The sequence below is a fragment of the Carettochelys insculpta genome, chromosome 30 (genome assembly GCF_033958435.1).
Source record: "Carettochelys insculpta isolate YL-2023 chromosome 30, ASM3395843v1, whole genome shotgun sequence".
NCBI classification, from domain to species: Eukaryota; Metazoa; Chordata; order Testudines; family Carettochelyidae; genus Carettochelys; species Carettochelys insculpta.
In genome coordinates this window covers 15,433,153-15,450,248 of record NC_134166.1, presented here as the reverse complement: position 1 = coordinate 15,450,248, position 17,096 = coordinate 15,433,153, and the positions used below count along the sequence as shown (strand labels likewise).

Sequence of the window (17,096 nt, the reverse complement as noted above, 5' to 3'; positions counted from 1 at the left end):
ATTTGATTTGTCAGTTTTTATTGCAGTTTATTTTAGTCCTCTCTATTTATAAATGTCAGTCTGTAATTGGAAATGAGATTGATCTGAGAAAGTGGGCCTGTCCCACAAAAGCTCATCACTGAACCAATCATTTTGTTAGTATTTAAAGTGCTACATTTCTGCTGGGTTTGTTTACCAGAGGGCAGAGAGAGACCCCCCCAGGGGGCAAAGCACAGATGGGCAGGGAGCTGAGAGGGGGCAGCCCCACTCCAGAGTGTGAGGCCCCGCTGCCAGGCCCAGACACACAGTGAACTGGCAGAGTGGGTGGGGGGACACAGAGTGGGGTCGACCACTGCAGCAAGGGGCACAAGGACCCCTCCATCCCAGCTGTGCCTGCACCCTGCAGGTTGCACAGAGAAGTAACCCTGGGGCTGTGGGTGGGGACAGGCACTCAGCCCCTCTTTGGGACCCTGTCCTGCACCCTGCCCTGACCACAGTACTGGGAGAAGCCCCAGCCCAGGTTCCACCCAAGATCCTGAGTCAGCCACCCCAGATTGCAACAGCAGCTCCACAGAGCCTGAGGTTTCACCCGCAGAGCCCGGCTCTGGGCTGTGCTGGGCTCGCCAGGCCCTGGGCTGCAGCCAGCACCACTCTTCAGCTCCCTGCCCCACGTCCCCCCGGCCAGACCCACAGCCTGGCCCAGCAGGGAGCAGTACGCCCGGCATATCAGGTGGTTAATGTGCCTCGATCCCAGTGCTCCCAAGGGGATCAGCCTGTCTCTGGAGGTGCTTCCTGTAACGGGGCTCAGGGGTCCCCAGGCTCTGCACCCCATCTGCAGGCAGGAGTGACTCTCACTCAGCAGGTGGAACAGGGAGTTTATGAGCCACCAGGGACACAGGGCAGTGCAGGGGGGTCAGTGCAGCCGGCAGAGCCCATCAGCCTCATCCATCCCGGGGAGGGGAGCCCGAGGGGAGCCCCCCAGCCAGGGCCTTTGTTCCTCTCCTCCAGCCCAGGTCCCTGCCTGCCAGCTTCCCACTTTCCCAACTGCCGCCTCCCGTGCAAACCAGCCGGGCTCCTCCCCGCTGCGTGCTCAGGACAGAGCTTAGGGGGTCATCCCCAGCCCGTGGGAGCCACTCCGCCTGTCGCTCACACCCACCCCCAGTACATCACAGCGCCCCTCTCACCCAGGGGCCCGTGATCCCGGGTGCCCGGCCTGGCTCAGTGCTGGCGCCAATGCTCCGGTGGGACACTAGGGGGCGCCGGGCGGCAGGGAACGGGGCTCCCGAGAGAACCCAGGAGTCCCGGCTCCCAACTCCTGCCCGGCAACTGGGCTCCCCCCGCCCCCGCCCCCGCCCCCAGTATTTGGGGCTGTGTCCCCCGGGCTGCGTCTCTGGGGCCTCCGGCTCCGAGGGTGTCACAAGGCCCCAGCTCCTCCCCGCCCCACAGCCCCCCCTCACCGGGGAACGTTTCCCCAGAGGCAGTGGGGGGGGGCAGGAAGTTGGGTGAGAACCCGGAGCCGGAGCCAGGGGCGGGGGGGTCCATCTCCTGGCTCTTCCCGGGCCCGTCTGCTGCCCCGTGGGGCCCCCCGGCTCCCCGCGCCCCACCGGGTACAGGCCGGGGGTCGGTGCCGGGGCAGCGCCAGGGAGGGATTCGCTGCGTATGGGGCGGAGCGGGGGGTACAGAGAGTGGGGGGTTGGGGGGCAGCCGTTGCTCTGTGGGTTTCTTACACAACATCCCCTCCCCTCCCCTGGGGCCTGTTGGGCAACTGCCCCCCCCCCCGCTGCTCTTCCCCCACCCAGTCCCTGCCCGCGGTGCCCTGTCCCCATCCAGCCGGCCCTGGCCCAGCCCCCCCCACTCCCAGTAGCCAGCCTCACCCTGCAGGAGCCAGCGCTGGTCCACCTCCCGCCGGACAGGCCATGGGGTGTCTCCAAGCCTCCCCCCACGCCCGCACCCGGGCCACCTCCCGGACAGCCCCGATCCTGGCAGGTGGGGAGATGGGCTGGGCTGGCAGGGGCTACGGGTACGGAGCACCGGCAGGGCTGGGGGGTGCGGGCTGTGGGGCAGGAGTGAGGGGCACCGGCGGGGCTGGGGGGTGCGGGCTGTGGGGCAGGAGTGAGGGGCACCGGCAGGGCCGGGGGGTGCGGGCTGTGGGGCAGGAGTGAGGGGCACCGGCAGGGCTGGGGGGTGCGGGCTGTGGGGCAGGAGTGAGGGGCACCGGCGGGGCTGGGGTGCGGGCTGTGGGGCAGGAGTGAGGGGCACCGGCAGGGCTAGGGGGCACCAGCAGGGCTCGGTGTTTAGGGCTGTGGGTCGGAGTGAGGGGCACTGGCAGGGCTGGGGGTCGGAGTAAGGGGCACCGGCAGCGCTGTGGGGTGCGGCCTGTGGGACAGGAGTGAGGGGCACCGGCAGGGCTGGGGGGCAGGGGCTGTGGGACGGGAGTGGGGGGCACCGGCAGGGCTGGGGGGTGCGGATTGTGGGGCGGAGTGAGGGGCACCAGCAGGGTTGGGGGCAGGGGCTGTGGGGCAGGAGTGAGGGGCACCGGCAGGGCTGGGGGGTGCGGGCTGTGGGGCAGGAGTGAGGGGCACCAGCGGGGCTGTGGGGCAGGGGCTGTGGGGCAGGATTGAGGGGCACCAGCGGGGCTGGGGTGCGGGCTGTGGGGCAGGAGTGAGGGGCACCGGCAGGGCCTGGGGGTGCGGGCTGTGGGGCAGGAGTGAGGGGCACCGGCAGGGCTGGGGGGTGCAGGCTGTGGGGCAGGAGTGAGGGGCACCGGTGGGGCTGGGGGCAGGGGCTGTGGGGCAGGAGTGAGGGGCACCGGCAGGGCCAGGGGGTGCGGGCTGTGGGGCAGGAGTGAGGGGCACCGGCAGGGCTGTGGGGCACCAGCAGGGCTCGGGGTTTAGGGCTGTGGGTTGGAGTGAGGGGCACTGGCAGGGCTGGGGGTCGGAGTAAGGGGCACCGGCAGCGCTGTGGGGCAGGGGCAGGAGTGAGGGGCACCGGCAGGGCTGCGGGGTGCGGCCTGTGGGACAGGAGTGAGGGGCACCAGCGGGGCTGGGGGGTGCGGACTGTGGGGCAGGAGTGAGGGGCACCAGCGGGGCTGGCGGGCAGGGGCTGTGGGGCAGGAGTGAGGGGCACCGGCAGGGCCGGGGGGCAGGGGCTGTGGGGCAGGAGTGAGGGGCACCGGCAGGGCTGGGGTGCGGGCTGTGGGGCTGGAGTGAGGGGCACCGGCAGGGCCGGGGGGTGCGGGCTGTGGGGCAGGAGTGAGGGGCACCGGCAGGGCTGGGGGGCACCAGCAGGGCTCGGGGTTTAGGGCTGTGGGTCGGAGTGAGGGCACTGGCAGGGCTGGGGGTCGGAGTAAGGGGCACCGGCAGCGCTGTGGGGCAGGGGCGGGAGTGAGGGGCACCGGCAGGGCTGCGGGGTGCGGCCTGTGGGACAGGAGTGAGGGGCACCAGCAGGGCTGGGGGGCAGGGGCTGTGGGACGGGAGTGGGGGGCACCGGCAGGGCTGGGGGGTGCGGACTGTGGGGCGGAGTGAGGGGCACCGGCAGGGCTGGGGGACAGGGGCTGTGGGACGGGAGTGGGGGGCACCGGCAGGGCTGGGGGGTGCGGGCTGGGGGGCGGAGTGAGGGGCACTTGCAGGGTTGGGGGCAGGGGCTGTGGGGCGGAGTGAGGGGCACCGGCAGGGCTGGGGGGTGCAGGCTGTGGGGCGGAGTGAGGGGCACCAGCAGGGTTGGGGGCAGGGGCTGTGGGGCAGGAGTGAGGGGCACCGGCAGGGCTGGGGGGTGCGGGCTGGGGGGCAGGAGTGAGGGGCACCAGCAGGGCTGGGGGGTGCAGGCTGTGGGGCAGGAGTGAGGGGCACCAGCAGGGCTGGGGGGTGCAGGCTGTGGGGCAGGAGTGAGGGGCACCGGCAAGGCTGGGGGGTGCGGGCTGTGGGGCGGAGTGAGGGGCACCGGCAGGGCTGGGGGTATCATTTCTGACCCACTTCCCGCCCCCCAGCCTGCGCCCTGCTCTCCTGCCTCCCGCTGGCTGGCGCCCTTCGCTTTGGGGTGGCGGTGGTGCCGCCCCACCCCGCCGCGGGGCAGACCGTGACCCTGCTGGTGGGGGGCGCCCGGGGCGTGGCACAGAGCTGCACCTGGTACCGCAGAACCTCCACAGCCGAGTCCGATCGGATCCTGACCTTCACCGCCCCGACCACGCGGGACCTGGGCCCGGCCTCCACGGGCCGCGAGAGCCTGGGGCGCGACTGCTCCCTCCACATCGTGGGCGTCACCCCCCAGGACAGCGGCGCCTTCACCCTCCACATCTGCGCCCACGGCCGGACCCACGCGCTCTTCGTGCGCCTGCAGCTCGCGAGTAAGGGCGGTAGGGGGCTCTGTGGGGCGGGAGCGGCGGGGCGGGAGGTGCTCAGGAGAGTCCCGTGGGGCAGGGAGCCGGGGATGCTCAGCAAGGGGGCTGTGGGGCAGGGAGAGGTGGGGGCCCTCGGTAGGGGATGCCACGGGGTTGGGGGGCAGGGGGTGGCTGCTCCTGCGGGGGGCGGCCTCCCACTGGGGCTCTCTCTGTTCACAGGGTGACTAGGCCAGCTGGACTTGCTGCCCTGCAGGAGGCCTGGGGGTGACCCTATCCCAGCCCCCTCCCCCCAAAGCCCCCTCATCGCTCTGCCTCCCAACCCCTCCCGCAGCCCTTTAACCGGCCCCCGGCCCCCGGCCCCCCTCCCCCTGTCATCCTCAATAAACGTCCAGGAACCAGCCACTGCCTCGAGTCAGGCCCCTATGTCCTGGGATGGGGGCATGGGGGTGCGGGTGCAGGGATGGAGGGCCCAGGGGAGCAGGTAAAGGGGGGGTGTAGATAAATGGGGGCTGGGTTGCAGGTAAAGGAAGCCCAGTGGTGCAGGTCAAGGGGGCCCAGTAGGGCAGGTAAAGGGGGCCTGTGAGGTTGGTAAAGGGGGGCCTAGGGGAGCAGAGTAAAGGGGGGGTCTAGAGGGGCAGGGTAAAGAGCGGTCCCGGTGCAGGTAAAGGGGGAGCAGGGGGCAGGTAGAGGGAGCCTGGGGGGGCTGGTAAAGGGGGGTCTTGGGGAGCAGAGTAAAGGGGGGTCCCAGTGCAGGTAAAGGGGAGAATGGGGGCCAGTCCTCACCTGTGTGGCATCAGCTGCTGAGTCTGGCTCACACCCCAGCCCACATCCTGCTTCTTAGCTGTGACCCCTCGGTGGCCTGTGATGGGCCAGGCCAGTACCATGGGCTCCCCGGCTGCTCTCAGGGTCCTGCTGACCCAGGGCGAGGGCCACCCACTGGTGGCATTGTCTGCCCCAGCCCCACTGCCTTGGGCTGGCCTCAGACCTCCTGCTCCCCCGGGCTGCTCTCCAAGGGTTTTTGCCGCCTTTCCAACCCAGGGGAAACTGAGGCACAGGCCGGCTTCATAAAATGATCCCAGGAAATTCTCACATACCCAGGGAAGATGCAGGGGATCTCCGACGCGAGTCCTTGCCCCTGTGACCCCCACGGGTGCATTTGATGCTGGATACGGCCCCCCCCCGTGCTGAGGGGTGAGGCCAGGAGAGATGGGGGCAGGGCCAGTTCCAGGATGGGAGCAAGCAGGGCCCTGCTGCTCTGTGGATTTCTTGCCCCCCATCCTCTCCCAGCTCACACCCCTGGGGCGATCCCCTTCCAGCACCCCCAACCCCCAATTCCCATGCCCGGCTACCTCCCACAGCAGACTGGACCCCAGGGCAAGTCCCGCCCCCCCGTCCCCCATAGGCCAGTGCCTGGAGGGCCACACAGGACAGAGGCAGTGACGGGACGGGGGGCCAGGAGTGAGAGTCTGTGTCCTGCTCTCTGAACGGCCCCCCCCAAGCCCTAAGTGGGGCAGGCCAGGTGGGGAGCCAGCGACGTGCCCAGCTCTGCGCCTGGTTCTCGGGGGAGCCTGATCTTTGCATCCTGTGGGGACCGCACTGGGGGCACCGGCCAACAACAGCTCCCCACATGTCATAGGTTAACCCAGGGCAGCAGGATCTGCTATGGGCACCTGCAGGTCACCGGTAAGACCAGCAGGGGGCGCCGTGGTGCAGGCAGCGGGGCTCAGCGGTGGGGGGCACTGCGCTGCAGGGAGAGGGGCTCAGCGGGGGGCACTGCACTTCAGGGTGGGGGGGCTCAGCAGGGGGCACTGCACTTCAGGGTGGGGGGGTTCAGCGGGGGCACTGCGCTGCAGGGAGAGGGGCTCAGCGGGGGGCACTGCGCTTCAGGGTGGGGGGGTTCAGCGGGGGGCACTGCGCTGCAGGGAGGGGGGGCTCAGCGGGGGCACTGCGCTGCAGGGAGGGGGGCTCAGCGGGGGGCACTGCACTTCAGGGTGGGGGGGTTCAGCAGGGGCACTGCGCTGCAGGGTGGGGGGCTCAGCGGGGGCACTGCGCTGCAGGGAGAGGGGCTCAGCGGGGGGCGGCTCAGCAGGATTTGCCCTCGTGTGGGGAGGGGGCTCAGCGGGGGGCACTGCACTTCAGGGTGGGGGGGCTCAGCAGGGGGCACTGCACTTCAGGGTGGGGGGGCTCAGCAGGGGCACTGCGCTGCAGGGAGAGGGGCTCAGCGGGGGGCACTGCGCTTCAGGGTGGGGGGGCTCAGCAGGGGGCACTGCGCTTCAGGGTGGGGGGGCTCAGCGGGGGGCACTGCACTTCAGGGAGGGGGGCTCAGCGGGGGGCACTGCGCTTCAGGGTGGGGGGGTTCAGCGGGGGGCACTGCGCTGCAGGGAGGGGGGCTCAGCAGGGGGCACTGCACTTCAGGGTGGGGGGGTTCAGCGGGGGGCACTGCGCTGCAGGGAGGGGGGCTCAGCGGGGGGCACTGCGCTTCAGGGTGGGGGGGTTCAGCGGGGGGCACTGCGCTGCAGGGAGGGGGGCTCAGCAGGGGGCACTGCACTTCAGGGTGGGGGGGTTCAGCGGGGGGCACTGCGCTGCAGGGAGGGGGGCTCAGCGGGGGGCACTGCACTTCAGGGTGGGGGGGTTCAGCAGGGGCACTGCGCTGCAGGGAGAGGGGCTCAGCGGGGGGCACTGCGCTTCAGGGTGGGGGGGCTCAGCAGGGGGCACTGCGCTTCAGGGTGGGGGGGCTCAGCGGGGGGCACTGCGCTTCAGGGAGGGGGGCTCAGCGGGGGGCACTGCGCTTCAGGGTGGGGGGGTTCAGCGGGGGGCACTGCGCTGCAGGGAGGGGGGCTCAGCGGGGGGCACTGCGCTTCAGGGTGGGGGGGTTCAGCAGGGGCACTGCGCTGCAGGGTGGGGGGGTTCAGCGGGGGCACTGCACTGCAGGGTGGGGGGGTTCAGCGGGGGCACTGCGCTGCAGGGAGGGGCGGGGCTCAGCGGGAGGTGCCCTGGTGCAGGGAGGGGGCTCAGCGGGGGGCACTGCACTGCAGGGTAGGGGGCTCAGCGGGGGGCACTGCACTGCAGGGTAGGGGGCTCAGCGGGGGGCACTGCGCTGCAGGGTGGGGGGCTCAGCGGGGGGCACTGCACTTCAGGGTGGGGGGGTTCAGCGGGGGCACTGCGCTGCAGGGTGGGGGGCTCAGCGGGGGCACTGCGCTGCAGGGAGAGGGGCTCAGCGGGGGCACTGCGCTGCAGGGAGGGGGGCTCAGCGGGGGGCACTGCGCTTCAGGGTGGGGGGCTCAGCGGGGGCACTGCGCTGCAGGGAGAGGGGCTCAGCGGGGGCACTGCGCTGCAGGGAGGGGGGCTCAGCGGGAGGTGCCCTGGTGCAGGGAGGGGGCTCAGCAGGGGGGCACTGCGCTGCAGGGAGGGGCGGGGCTCAGCGGGAGGTGCCCTGGTGCAGGGAGGGGGCTCAGCGGGGGGCACTGCGCTGCAGGGAGGGGGGCTCAGCGGGGGGCACTGCACTTCAGGGTGGGGGGGTTCAGCAGGGGCACTGCGCTGCAGGGAGAGGGGCTCAGCGGGGGGCACTGCGCTTCAGGGTGGGGGGGCTCAGCGGGGGGCACTGCGCTTCAGGGTGGGGGGGCTCAGCAGGGGCACTGCGCTTCAGGGTGGGGGGGCTCAGCGGGGGGCACTGCGCTTCAGGGAGGGGGGCTCAGCGGGGGGCACTGCGCTTCAGGGTGGGGGGGTTCAGCGGGGGGCACTGCGCTGCAGGGAGGGGGGCTCAGCGGGGGGCACTGCGCTTCAGGGTGGGGGGGTTCAGCGGGGGGCACTGCGCTGCAGGGAGGGGGGCTCAGCAGGGGGCACTGCACTTCAGGGTGGGGGGGTTCAGCGGGGGGCACTGCGTTGCAGGGAGGGGGGCTCAGCGGGGGGCACTGCACTTCAGGGTGGGGGGGTTCAGCAGGGGCACTGCGCTGCAGGGAGAGGGGCTCAGCGGGGGGCACTGCGCTTCAGGGTGGGGGGGCTCAGCAGGGGGCACTGCGCTTCAGGGAGGGGGGCTCAGCGGGGGGCACTGCGCTTCAGGGTGGGGGGGTTCAGCGGGGGGCACTGCGCTGCAGGGAGGGGGGCTCAGCGGGGGGCACTGCGCTTCAGGGTGGGGGGGTTCAGCGGGGGGCACTGCGCTGCAGGGAGGGGGGCTCAGCGGGGGGCACTGCACTTCAGGGTGGGGGGGTTCAGCAGGGGCACTGCGCTGCAGGGAGAGGGGCTCAGCGGGGGGCACTGCGCTGCAGGGTGGGGGGGTTCAGCGGGGGCACTGCACTGCAGGGTGGGGGGGTTCAGCGGGGGCACTGCGCTGCAGGGTGGGGGGCTCAGCGGGGGGCACTGCGCTGCAGGGAGGGGCGGGGCTCAGCGGGAGGTGCCCTGGTGCAGGGAGGGGGCTCAGCGGGGGGCACTGCACTGCAGGGTAGGGGGCTCAGCGGGGGGCACTGCGCTGCAGGGTAGGGGGCTCAGCGGGGGGCACTGCGCTGCAGGGTGGGGGGCTCAGCGGGGGGCACTGCACTTCAGGGTGGGGGGGTTCAGCGGGGGCACTGCGCTGCAGGGTGGGGGGCTCAGCGGGGGGCACTGCGCTTCAGGGTGGGGGGCTCAGCGGGGGGCACTGCGCTGCAGGGTGGGGGGCTCAGCGGGGGCACTGCGCTGCAGGGAGAGGGGCTCAGCGGGGGCACTGCGCTGCAGGGAGGGGGGCTCAGCGGGGGGCACTGCGCTTCAGGGTGGGGGGCTCAGCGGGGGCACTGCGCTGCAGGGAGAGGGGCTCAGCGGGGGCACTGCGCTGCAGGGAGGGGGGCTCAGCGGGAGGTGCCCTGGTGCAGGGAGGGGGCTCAGCAGGGGGGCACTGCGCTGCAGGGAGGGGCGGGGCTCAGCGGGAGGTGCCCTGGTGCAGGGAGGGGGCTCAGCGGGGGGCACTGCGCTGCAGGGAGGGGCGGGGCTCAGCGGGAGGTGCCCTGGTGCAGGGAGGGGGCTCAGCAGGGGGGCACTGCGCTGCAGGGTAGGGGGCTCAGTGGGGAGCGCAGCACTGCGGTGGGGGAACAAGGGGCTCAGTAGGGACGGGCACCAGGGTGCGGGGTCCTCAGTGGAGAATGGGGAGGAGGGGCTGTGAGTGATCTTTCCCTGCCACCAACGTCTTGTCTTTCCCAGTGGGATCAGCTGGGGCTGGACCATGCCCATAACTGGGCCAGCACAAGTTGGGGCAGGGGGAGTGACTAGCCCCCCCCCATAGGTGACCCAGGCCCTGTCCCAGAACCTCAGGAATGGTTTGGCCCTGGGGGGAGGCCAGTGCAGCAGAGATACTGACACACAAGAGCGAGGTTTAATGGTGGGGCAGCCCCCATCTGCTCCCAACAGCCGCCTCCAGCTCTTCCAGCAGCCCTCTGCTCCAGCGGTGGAGGGAGCCCACGGCAGGGCCTCTGGAGGTGTGTTTGGGGCAGGGGGATCCCCAGGGCACAGGGATGTTCTCTGGGGACAATGGGAGTGTCCCCAGGGGTCTCCATAGATGCTGGGAGGAACGAGGGTGCTGGAGGTGCTCCCCAGGCTGGCTGAGGAGGTGCTCAAGCTGTGTAAGATGGAGCTGCCCAGTGGGGTCCCTGGAACAGTACCCCCATTTTTCTGGAGGGTCCTTGTGCTTGGCGCTCCTGGGGGGTCTCCTCACTGCAGGAAGCATCCCTGGGAGGTTCCCTACTGCCACTGGGAAGTTTGCATAGTGGAGATGGCCATTCCCCATGGGAGGTCCCTGCAGCCTGGGGGGTTCCTGGATACATCCCCATAGGGGGTCTCTATAACCCAGTGTATCCCTGGCCACTTCCCCATGGGGTTCCTGAAGCCTGGGGGGTCCCTGGGTGGTTCCCCATGCAGGGCAGTCTGTGGCTTAGGAGGCTCCCTCGACTAGTTCTCCACAGAGTCCTGCAGCCTGGGGCACCCCTGGCAGGTTCCCCCTGGGGGTCCTGTAGCTTGGGAGAGGTCCCTGGACAGTCCCTACAGGGTGTCCCCATTCATGGGGGCATCTCTGGGTGGTTCCCCATAGGGGGTCCTGTGGTCTGGGGGGGTCCCTAGGCAGTTCCCCATGGAGGAAGTCCCTGTGGTCTGGCACATCTTGGCCGGTTCTCCATAGGGGACTTGCAGTCTGGGGAGGTCCACGGGAGTCTCCCCAGACCCCACGGCAGGCGTCACCTCTGCATCTGGGCATACACGGACTCTGCTCGCTGAAGCAGCTCCTGTGGGAGAGGGGCTGTTAGGGGCAAACAGATGTGGAGGGGGGATCCCAGGCACAGGGACCCCCCCCATCCACACCCCTCCAGAAGCTGAACTGGGGGGACTCACCGTGTAGTTAGGCTCCAGCTGGGAGGACAGGGGGATGGCCTGCAAGACAGACAGACATGGGGGGAGAGCCATTATAACCTGGGGTCGACTCCCCTGACCTGCCCCACAGATCAGAGTGTGGTGAAGGAGCAGACTCTGCGGGGGAGGGGAGCAACACTTAGCTGTGACTGGGGACAACGCCCATGGGGCAGGGCCTGGCACAGCCTCACTCACCGGGGGCTCTTGGAGGTCTGTTTGGGGCCTTCTCCCCTCTGGCTGAGGCAGTTCCAGCGGAGACTCCATCACCTCGTAAATCGGCTCCTTGTCATCTGGAGCAAGAACCGGAGATAGAACCCAGGCGTCCAGGCTCCCAGCCCCTCCCCCATGTCCTCCCCTATCCGGGCCGTGACTCACCCTGGGCAGACCTCTGTAGTTTCTTCCCTATGGGATCCAGTCTCCCTGTGGAGCTAAACACAGCTGGAAGTCAGGGTGAGAATCCAGAGGGAACCCCCAACCCAGCTCCCTGGGAGAAAGGAACCCAGTTGTCCTAGCCACACACCCCCTTCCGATGCACTACAGAGCCAAAGAAAGAACCCATGTGCCCCCCCCCAGAGCCGGGAAGAGAACCCAGGCTCCCAGCCCACCCCACCCCTTCCAAGCCAAGGAGAGAACCCAGGTGTCTGGCTCCTTGCTTACCCTCTGGCCTGGTCTGACCTCTTCAGGACAAAGTGGTAGATGACCACAGCTCCCAGAGCTACAGTCAGCAGAATGCCGACCACGACTCCGGCCACGACCCACCCCAAGACCTGGGGGGTTCTGGGGGCTGCTGTATCTGGGGGGGGCCCCATGCCCGAGCTTGTGGGCAGTGTCCAGGGACCCAGTGAGGTTGCTGGGGCTGCAAGGAGGAAGAGAGGTGTGGGGAGGTTAGTCTGGGGGGCTGGGTCCTGGTGGGGAGGAGCCCCAGGGGGTCCGAGATGTGGAGGGTTATAGTGGGCCCCTTTGGGCAGAATCACAGGGGAGATGGAGAGCCATAGGACCAGTGGGGCTGGGGGCTCTGAGGCAGTCCCGGGTAAGGCAGCAACTGCCAGGAGGGGAGCACCTTGGCTCTGCCTCCCCAGGCTTGGTGCAGGGGGCTGGCCTGCCGGCATCGCCTCAGCAAGCTGAGTCGGGCTCATGGAGCCGTGCCTGCACCAGGAAGTGCCTGAGCATGCTGAGGCCAGAGCAGCTCGTGACATGGCCCCAGCTGAGCCAGATGGGCAAGGAGCCCCATGCAGGGTGGAACTGGGACTGGCGCACATGCGGTCGCACACGCAGTATTGCGGTCGAGCGACCAGGCGAAAAGGGGAAGCGGCTTCGAGTCGGTTGGGAACAGCAGGTTGCACCACAAAGCGCACAAGTGCCACAAGCCGGCGGGGCGTTAGGGAGAACGGCAGCCGCATGGGCTTCAGGTGCTGTAGCCCTGCACACACACCGGCCAACGCCAGCCTCTGCCGCAGCGGTCCTCCCCTGGAGCCGAAGGCCACGCGGGGACCTGGCTGGTCCCAAAGCCCACTGGCTGGCTGAAGTGGCACAGGCAGGCCCGTGGCCCCCACAGCTTTGGGAGGGAGCTGGGGCAGCGCCCAGGCCTTGCCCAGACCCCGGCGGATGGTGATCTGCTGCCTCAGAGTGAGTCAGAATCACAGATCCCTAGAACTGGGAGGGACCCAAGAGGTCATCGAGTCCAGTCCGCTGCCCACCTGCAGGACCAGGTCCCTGACTGAAGGGACTGATGGCCCCTGGGCCCAGCTCGAGCTGGGTGAATCCAGCAGAGTTCACTGGCTGTAAGGTCCCTGTGCGCTCTGGGTCCCGCTGCTGCTAGACTCAGGCCCATCTCTGGCCACAGGACATCAGGGAAACCAGCGCAGGGACCAGCTCCCTCCCTCGTTTGAGCCATGTGAGTTGCCAAAGCTCGCCTGCCCCCTCGGGTGTGCGGCGCCGCGTCTGGGGAGGGGCCTCAGCAGAAGGTCCCGGGGGTGTCTCTGGGGATGTGATGTGCCACCCTCCTGCGCCCTGCACTGCCCCTCCAGGCCCCGGGGTGGGCGTGACGGGGGCTGTGGGAGATCGGGCGTGTCTGGGAAGGGCCGTCCCTGGGGGCCACTCACCGCTCACCCGGAGCTCCACGCTGCCCTTCTTGTTGCCCTGCGGCACCAGCTGCAGAGTAACCCGGTAGGTGCCACTGTCATTGGCCTGGGCACCCCGGAGCAGCAGGGACCCGTTGGGGAAGCCGAACTCGCGGCCCGTGAACTGCACCCCATTGCGCTGGGGGCGCCCCTGCCCCGGGAAGTAGCTGAAGATGCGGGTGCTGCCCTCGGCCAGCCGCCCCCGGTACCAGTCAAAGTGGCGCAGGGGCTCCTGGCCAAGTTCCACGAGCAGAGTGACATTCTGCCCCGCGGCCGGGGCCTCCGGGATCACATGCACCACGAAGGTACAAAGCACGGCACAGGGACACCAGCAGAGCGCCAGGCAGCCTGGTGCACAGGGAGGGGGAGGGAGGCAGTCAGCCAAAGCGTCCCCACCCCCAACCTGCACCGCTGCTCCCCCGGTCCTGCCAGTGCCCCCCACTTGTGACCTGCAGCCCCTGCTCCCCCCAGCCCTGGGCTCCCCCTCCCCCCAGTTTAGCGGTGCCCCTCACTCCTGACCCACAGCCCCTGCCTGCCCACCCCTGGGCTCCCCCCCCAGCCCCGCTGGTTCCCCTCACTCCTGACCCACAGCCCCCGCCAGCCCACCCCTGGGCTCACCCTCCCCCCAGTTCAGCAGTGCCCCTCACTCCTGACCCACAGCCCCTGCCTGCCCAGCCCTGGGCTCCCCCTCCCCCCAGTTCAGCAGTGCCCCTCACTCCTGACCCACAGCCCCCGCCAGCCCACCCCTGGGCTCCCCCCCCAGCCCCGCTGGTTCCCCTCACTCCTGACCCACAGCCCCCGCCAGCCCACCCCTGGGCTCACCCTCCCCCCAGTTCAGCAGTGCCCCTCACTCCTGACCCACAGCCCCTGCCTGCCCAGCCCTGGGCTCCCCGCCCAGCCCCGCTGGTTCCCCTCACTCCTGACCCACAGCCCCCGCCAGCCCAGCCCTGGGCTCCCCGCCCAGCCCCGCTGGTTCCCCTCACTCCTGACCCACAGCCCCCGCCAGCCCAGCCCTGGGCTCCTCCTGCACATTGCTCTTGGTCTCACCTGAAAACAGAACCTGCTTCAAGAGGGTGTCCCAGAAACGAGGCCCCCCCATGCTCTCCGGAGGCAGGAGCTGAGGGGGGTCAGTCTGTGGAGAGACAAGAGGCTGGAGCCTTTGCCAGAGGCGCTCAGCAGGGCTCCTCCACTGGGCTCTGCCTGCCGGTCCTGGTCCCCTCCCTGGGGTGCCGGGCTGTGGGGGTGGCAGCAGCAGGCAGAGCTGCTGAACCCGTCTGGCCCTGAGTCACCACATGCCTGGGATGTGAGCTGGAGGGGCAGGCGCCTGGTGCTGAGTTCTGGGGAGCACCTGGGAACCCCACTGCCTCGCAGCCCCCCAGCAAAGAGCGGGGCCGAGACCCCAGGGAACCCGACACCCCCAGCCTGCTATAGCCACTAGCCCCGACTCCGCTCCCAGCCCCGCCCGCTCTAACCACTAGACTCGCGGTGTCCCATTCGCTAGCCGCATTAGCTTCCACAACGAATCTCTCCTCAGAGTAGGGAGCCTCCTTCGCTACAGCTGCCCCGCTGGCGGGACACCCCGGCAAAGCAGCCCCCAGCCCCGCACCGGGAATGGAACCCAGGCGTCCTGGTCCCACTCCCCTCCTGGGGTAGAGCCCAGCCCCCCGCGCAGGGTCTCACCACGGGCTGAGCTGCGGCGCTTGCAGCGGCCGCGGAGATCGGTCCCTCTGGCCGGCTCCGGCTCCGGCTCCGGCTCCCCCGCGGGCCCTGCGTCCTTCGCTTGCTCCCGGTGGCTCCGCGCCCTTCTCTGCGGAGGCGCTGGCAGGACCCCGGCATCACACGAACCCCCCGCCCCCCGTGGGCTGAGCCCGCCCCCAGCCACACCCCGACTCCCTGCCGCTCCGGGTCGGAGGCTCCCTGGGAGGCAGCCGGGGAGTGCGATGGGGGCCGGTGGAAATAGGGCGGGGTTGAGCTCCGGGGGCGCATCCAGGCCGGCTCCCACCCCCGCCGCCACAGCTGGCCTCGCACCCGGGAGAGAAGTGGCAGAACCCGGCTCCCCCACCCTCCTGGCTGAACCCCCCCCCCCCCCCGCAGCGCAGCACCCGCCGCCCCGTGCAGCGCCCCCTACTGCCCCCGCCGCAGCGCAGCGCACCCTACCGGTCCCTCCCCCCGCAGCGCAGCGCCCCCTACCGCCGTCCCGTCCCTGCAGCTCACCCTACCGCCTCCTCCACAGCGCCCCCTACCGCCGCCCCCTCCCCGCAGCGCACCATACCGCAGTCCCGTCCCCGCAGCGCCCCCTACCGCCCTTCCGCAGCGCAGAGCCCCCTACCGGCCCCCCCCCCGCAGCGCAGCGCCCCCCAGCACCGCCCCGTCCCCGCAGCGCAGAGCCCCCTACCGCCCTTCCGCAGCGCAGCGCCCCCTACCGCCGCCCCGTCCCCGCAGCGCCCCCTACCACCTCCCCCACGGCGCAGCGCCCCCACCCCGCCCCCCACAGCTCAGCGTCTCCAGTCCCGCCCCCCGCGGCTCCCCCTGCCGAACTCCCCGCAGCGGCCCCGCCGCCCCCCACAGCACAGAGCCCCCTACAGACCCCCACACACAGCGCAGGGCGCGCCGCGCCGCCTCCACAGCGCCCCCTGCCAGCCCCTGCCACACGCAGCGCCCCCTGAAGAGGCTCTTGCGCGCCCCTTCCCCACAAGCGCCTCGCTAGACACTCTCGGGCGCCCCCCCTACGCTGGGGGGAGGGAAGCGGCGCCGTATGCACCCCCCCGCCACCGCCCGCCCCCCGACGAGCCTGCTCCGGGCCGCGCTTCCACGTTTCTCCACCAGGTGTCCTCGCTGCTCCATGGAGCTCCCCCCGCCCCTGGGGCGGCCAAGGCAGCTCCAGCCCTGGGCACGGAGCGGGGCTTGGGGGTGAGCTGGGAGCCAGGACGCCCGGGTTCTAGGCCTGGCGTCGGGCCCTCCAGCCAAGACGGGGGTTCACTCCTAAGGCACAGGCCAGAGCGGGGGGCAGGGAACTGCAGACATTCCCAGCTGCCCTTGCACAGCCTTGCACCAGAGGTGTTCGCACTTTGCACCACTCTCTTGTGCTCGCCATGAATGTGCCTAGACCATCCTCCCTATGCTCCTCTCCTCTGCCTGCGGTGGGAGTATGCGCTCTGACTTGCCCATCTGCCCCGGGGTGTAGCTCACTGCACGGCTGAGTGTGCTGCCAGTGCCCCTTTCACACAAGTATGTGCTCACACGCTTGCTCTTGTGACAGGCCTCTCAGGGTCACTGCCGGCCCCCTCCCAGCCCCCTTGGAGAACACAGGATGCTGTGCGGGACTTTCCAAACCCTGGGCTTCTGGTAAATGGGATCCTGCTTGGAGGGGTGGAGCTGAGGAGAGGGGGCCTGTTTAAGGGCGTTCTGGGGTGAGGGGTGCAGGGATGGAGTGCAGCAGAGAAAACCCCCACACAGCCCCCACCTCTCCCTGCATGTCTCACTCACTGGGAGCTGGCTGGGGACACACAACAGTGTCAGGTGGGGGTACAGGGCAGGAGGAACAGGGGGGTGGAGAGCAAAGAGGAGATGGGGCAGGGGTCACTTCAAGTGCAGCAGTGGGGTGTGGGGAGGGGTCACTGAAGGGACAGCAGTGGGGATGGGAGTGATCACTGCAGAAGGGAGGGTGGGGGCACGGACAGCAGTGGGGATGGGAGTGATCACTGCAGAAGGGAGGGGGGGGGCACGGATTGCCATAGGAGGAGCAGTAGGGCTGGGACAAGAGTCACTGCAGAGGGCGCAGTGGGGTGGGAGGGCGGCTCACTGCAGGACAGAGGCGGTGCGGGAGGGGTCACTGCAGAGGGCGCAGTGGTGATGGGAGAAGGATCGGTGCAGGGAGTTGGGGGGTTGGAGGGTGGCTGAGGGCAGTGGGGTGGCTGAGGGCAGTGGGGGTGGGGGAAGGGGGGGTCACTGCAGGGGTGGAGGTGGGGGGGGTCACTGCAGAGGGTGCAGGGGATGGCTCGGTGCAGGGGCAGTGAGGGTGGGGGAGGGGGGTCACTGCAGGGGGGTGGAGGTGGGGGAGGGGTCACTGCGGAAGGCACAGTGGGGTGAGAGGGTGGCTCAGTGCAGGGGCAATGGTGAGCTGGGGGCAGGTTAATTATCTACCTCCACACCCCAGGAAATTCCCTACTAGATTAACAAGGCAAAGTCTCCCACAGGCGGCCCCAGCGTCCCGGGCCGCTGCTCCCAGAACTGCGCCCCCCCCTTGTGCCCCCCAGCTCGGTGACTGCAGTGGACTGGGAACAAGCCGGTCGCTGGGG

The 17,096-nt window shown here is 70.1% G+C and overlaps 2 protein-coding genes across 2 annotated transcripts; one reads left to right on the top strand and one right to left on the bottom strand.

Annotated features, from left to right (window-relative positions):
* The first annotated feature begins 1,800 nt into the window (after window positions 1-1,800).
* CEACAM16 (CEA cell adhesion molecule 16, tectorial membrane component) lies at window positions 1,801-4,670 on the top strand. Its single transcript, XM_074981505.1, has 3 exons — window positions 1,801-1,965; window positions 3,965-4,321; window positions 4,535-4,670. The coding sequence occupies exons 1-3, from the start codon at window positions 1,896-1,898 to the stop codon at window positions 4,537-4,539; spliced, it is 432 nt and encodes a 143-aa protein (XP_074837606.1). The 5' UTR covers window positions 1,801-1,895; the 3' UTR covers window positions 4,540-4,670.
* Window positions 4,671-9,640: 4,970 nt separating this feature from the next.
* On the bottom strand, window positions 9,641-15,068 carry CEACAM19 (CEA cell adhesion molecule 19). Its single transcript, XM_074981503.1, has 9 exons — window positions 15,018-15,068; window positions 14,479-14,715; window positions 13,846-13,930; window positions 12,781-13,146; window positions 11,336-11,534; window positions 11,054-11,106; window positions 10,874-10,968; window positions 10,661-10,699; window positions 9,641-10,554 (listed from the first exon to the last, which is right to left on the bottom strand). The coding sequence occupies exons 1-9, from the start codon at window positions 15,066-15,068 to the stop codon at window positions 10,507-10,509; spliced, it is 1,173 nt and encodes a 390-aa protein (XP_074837604.1). The 3' UTR covers window positions 9,641-10,506.
* Window positions 15,069-17,096: the final 2,028 nt, after the last annotated feature.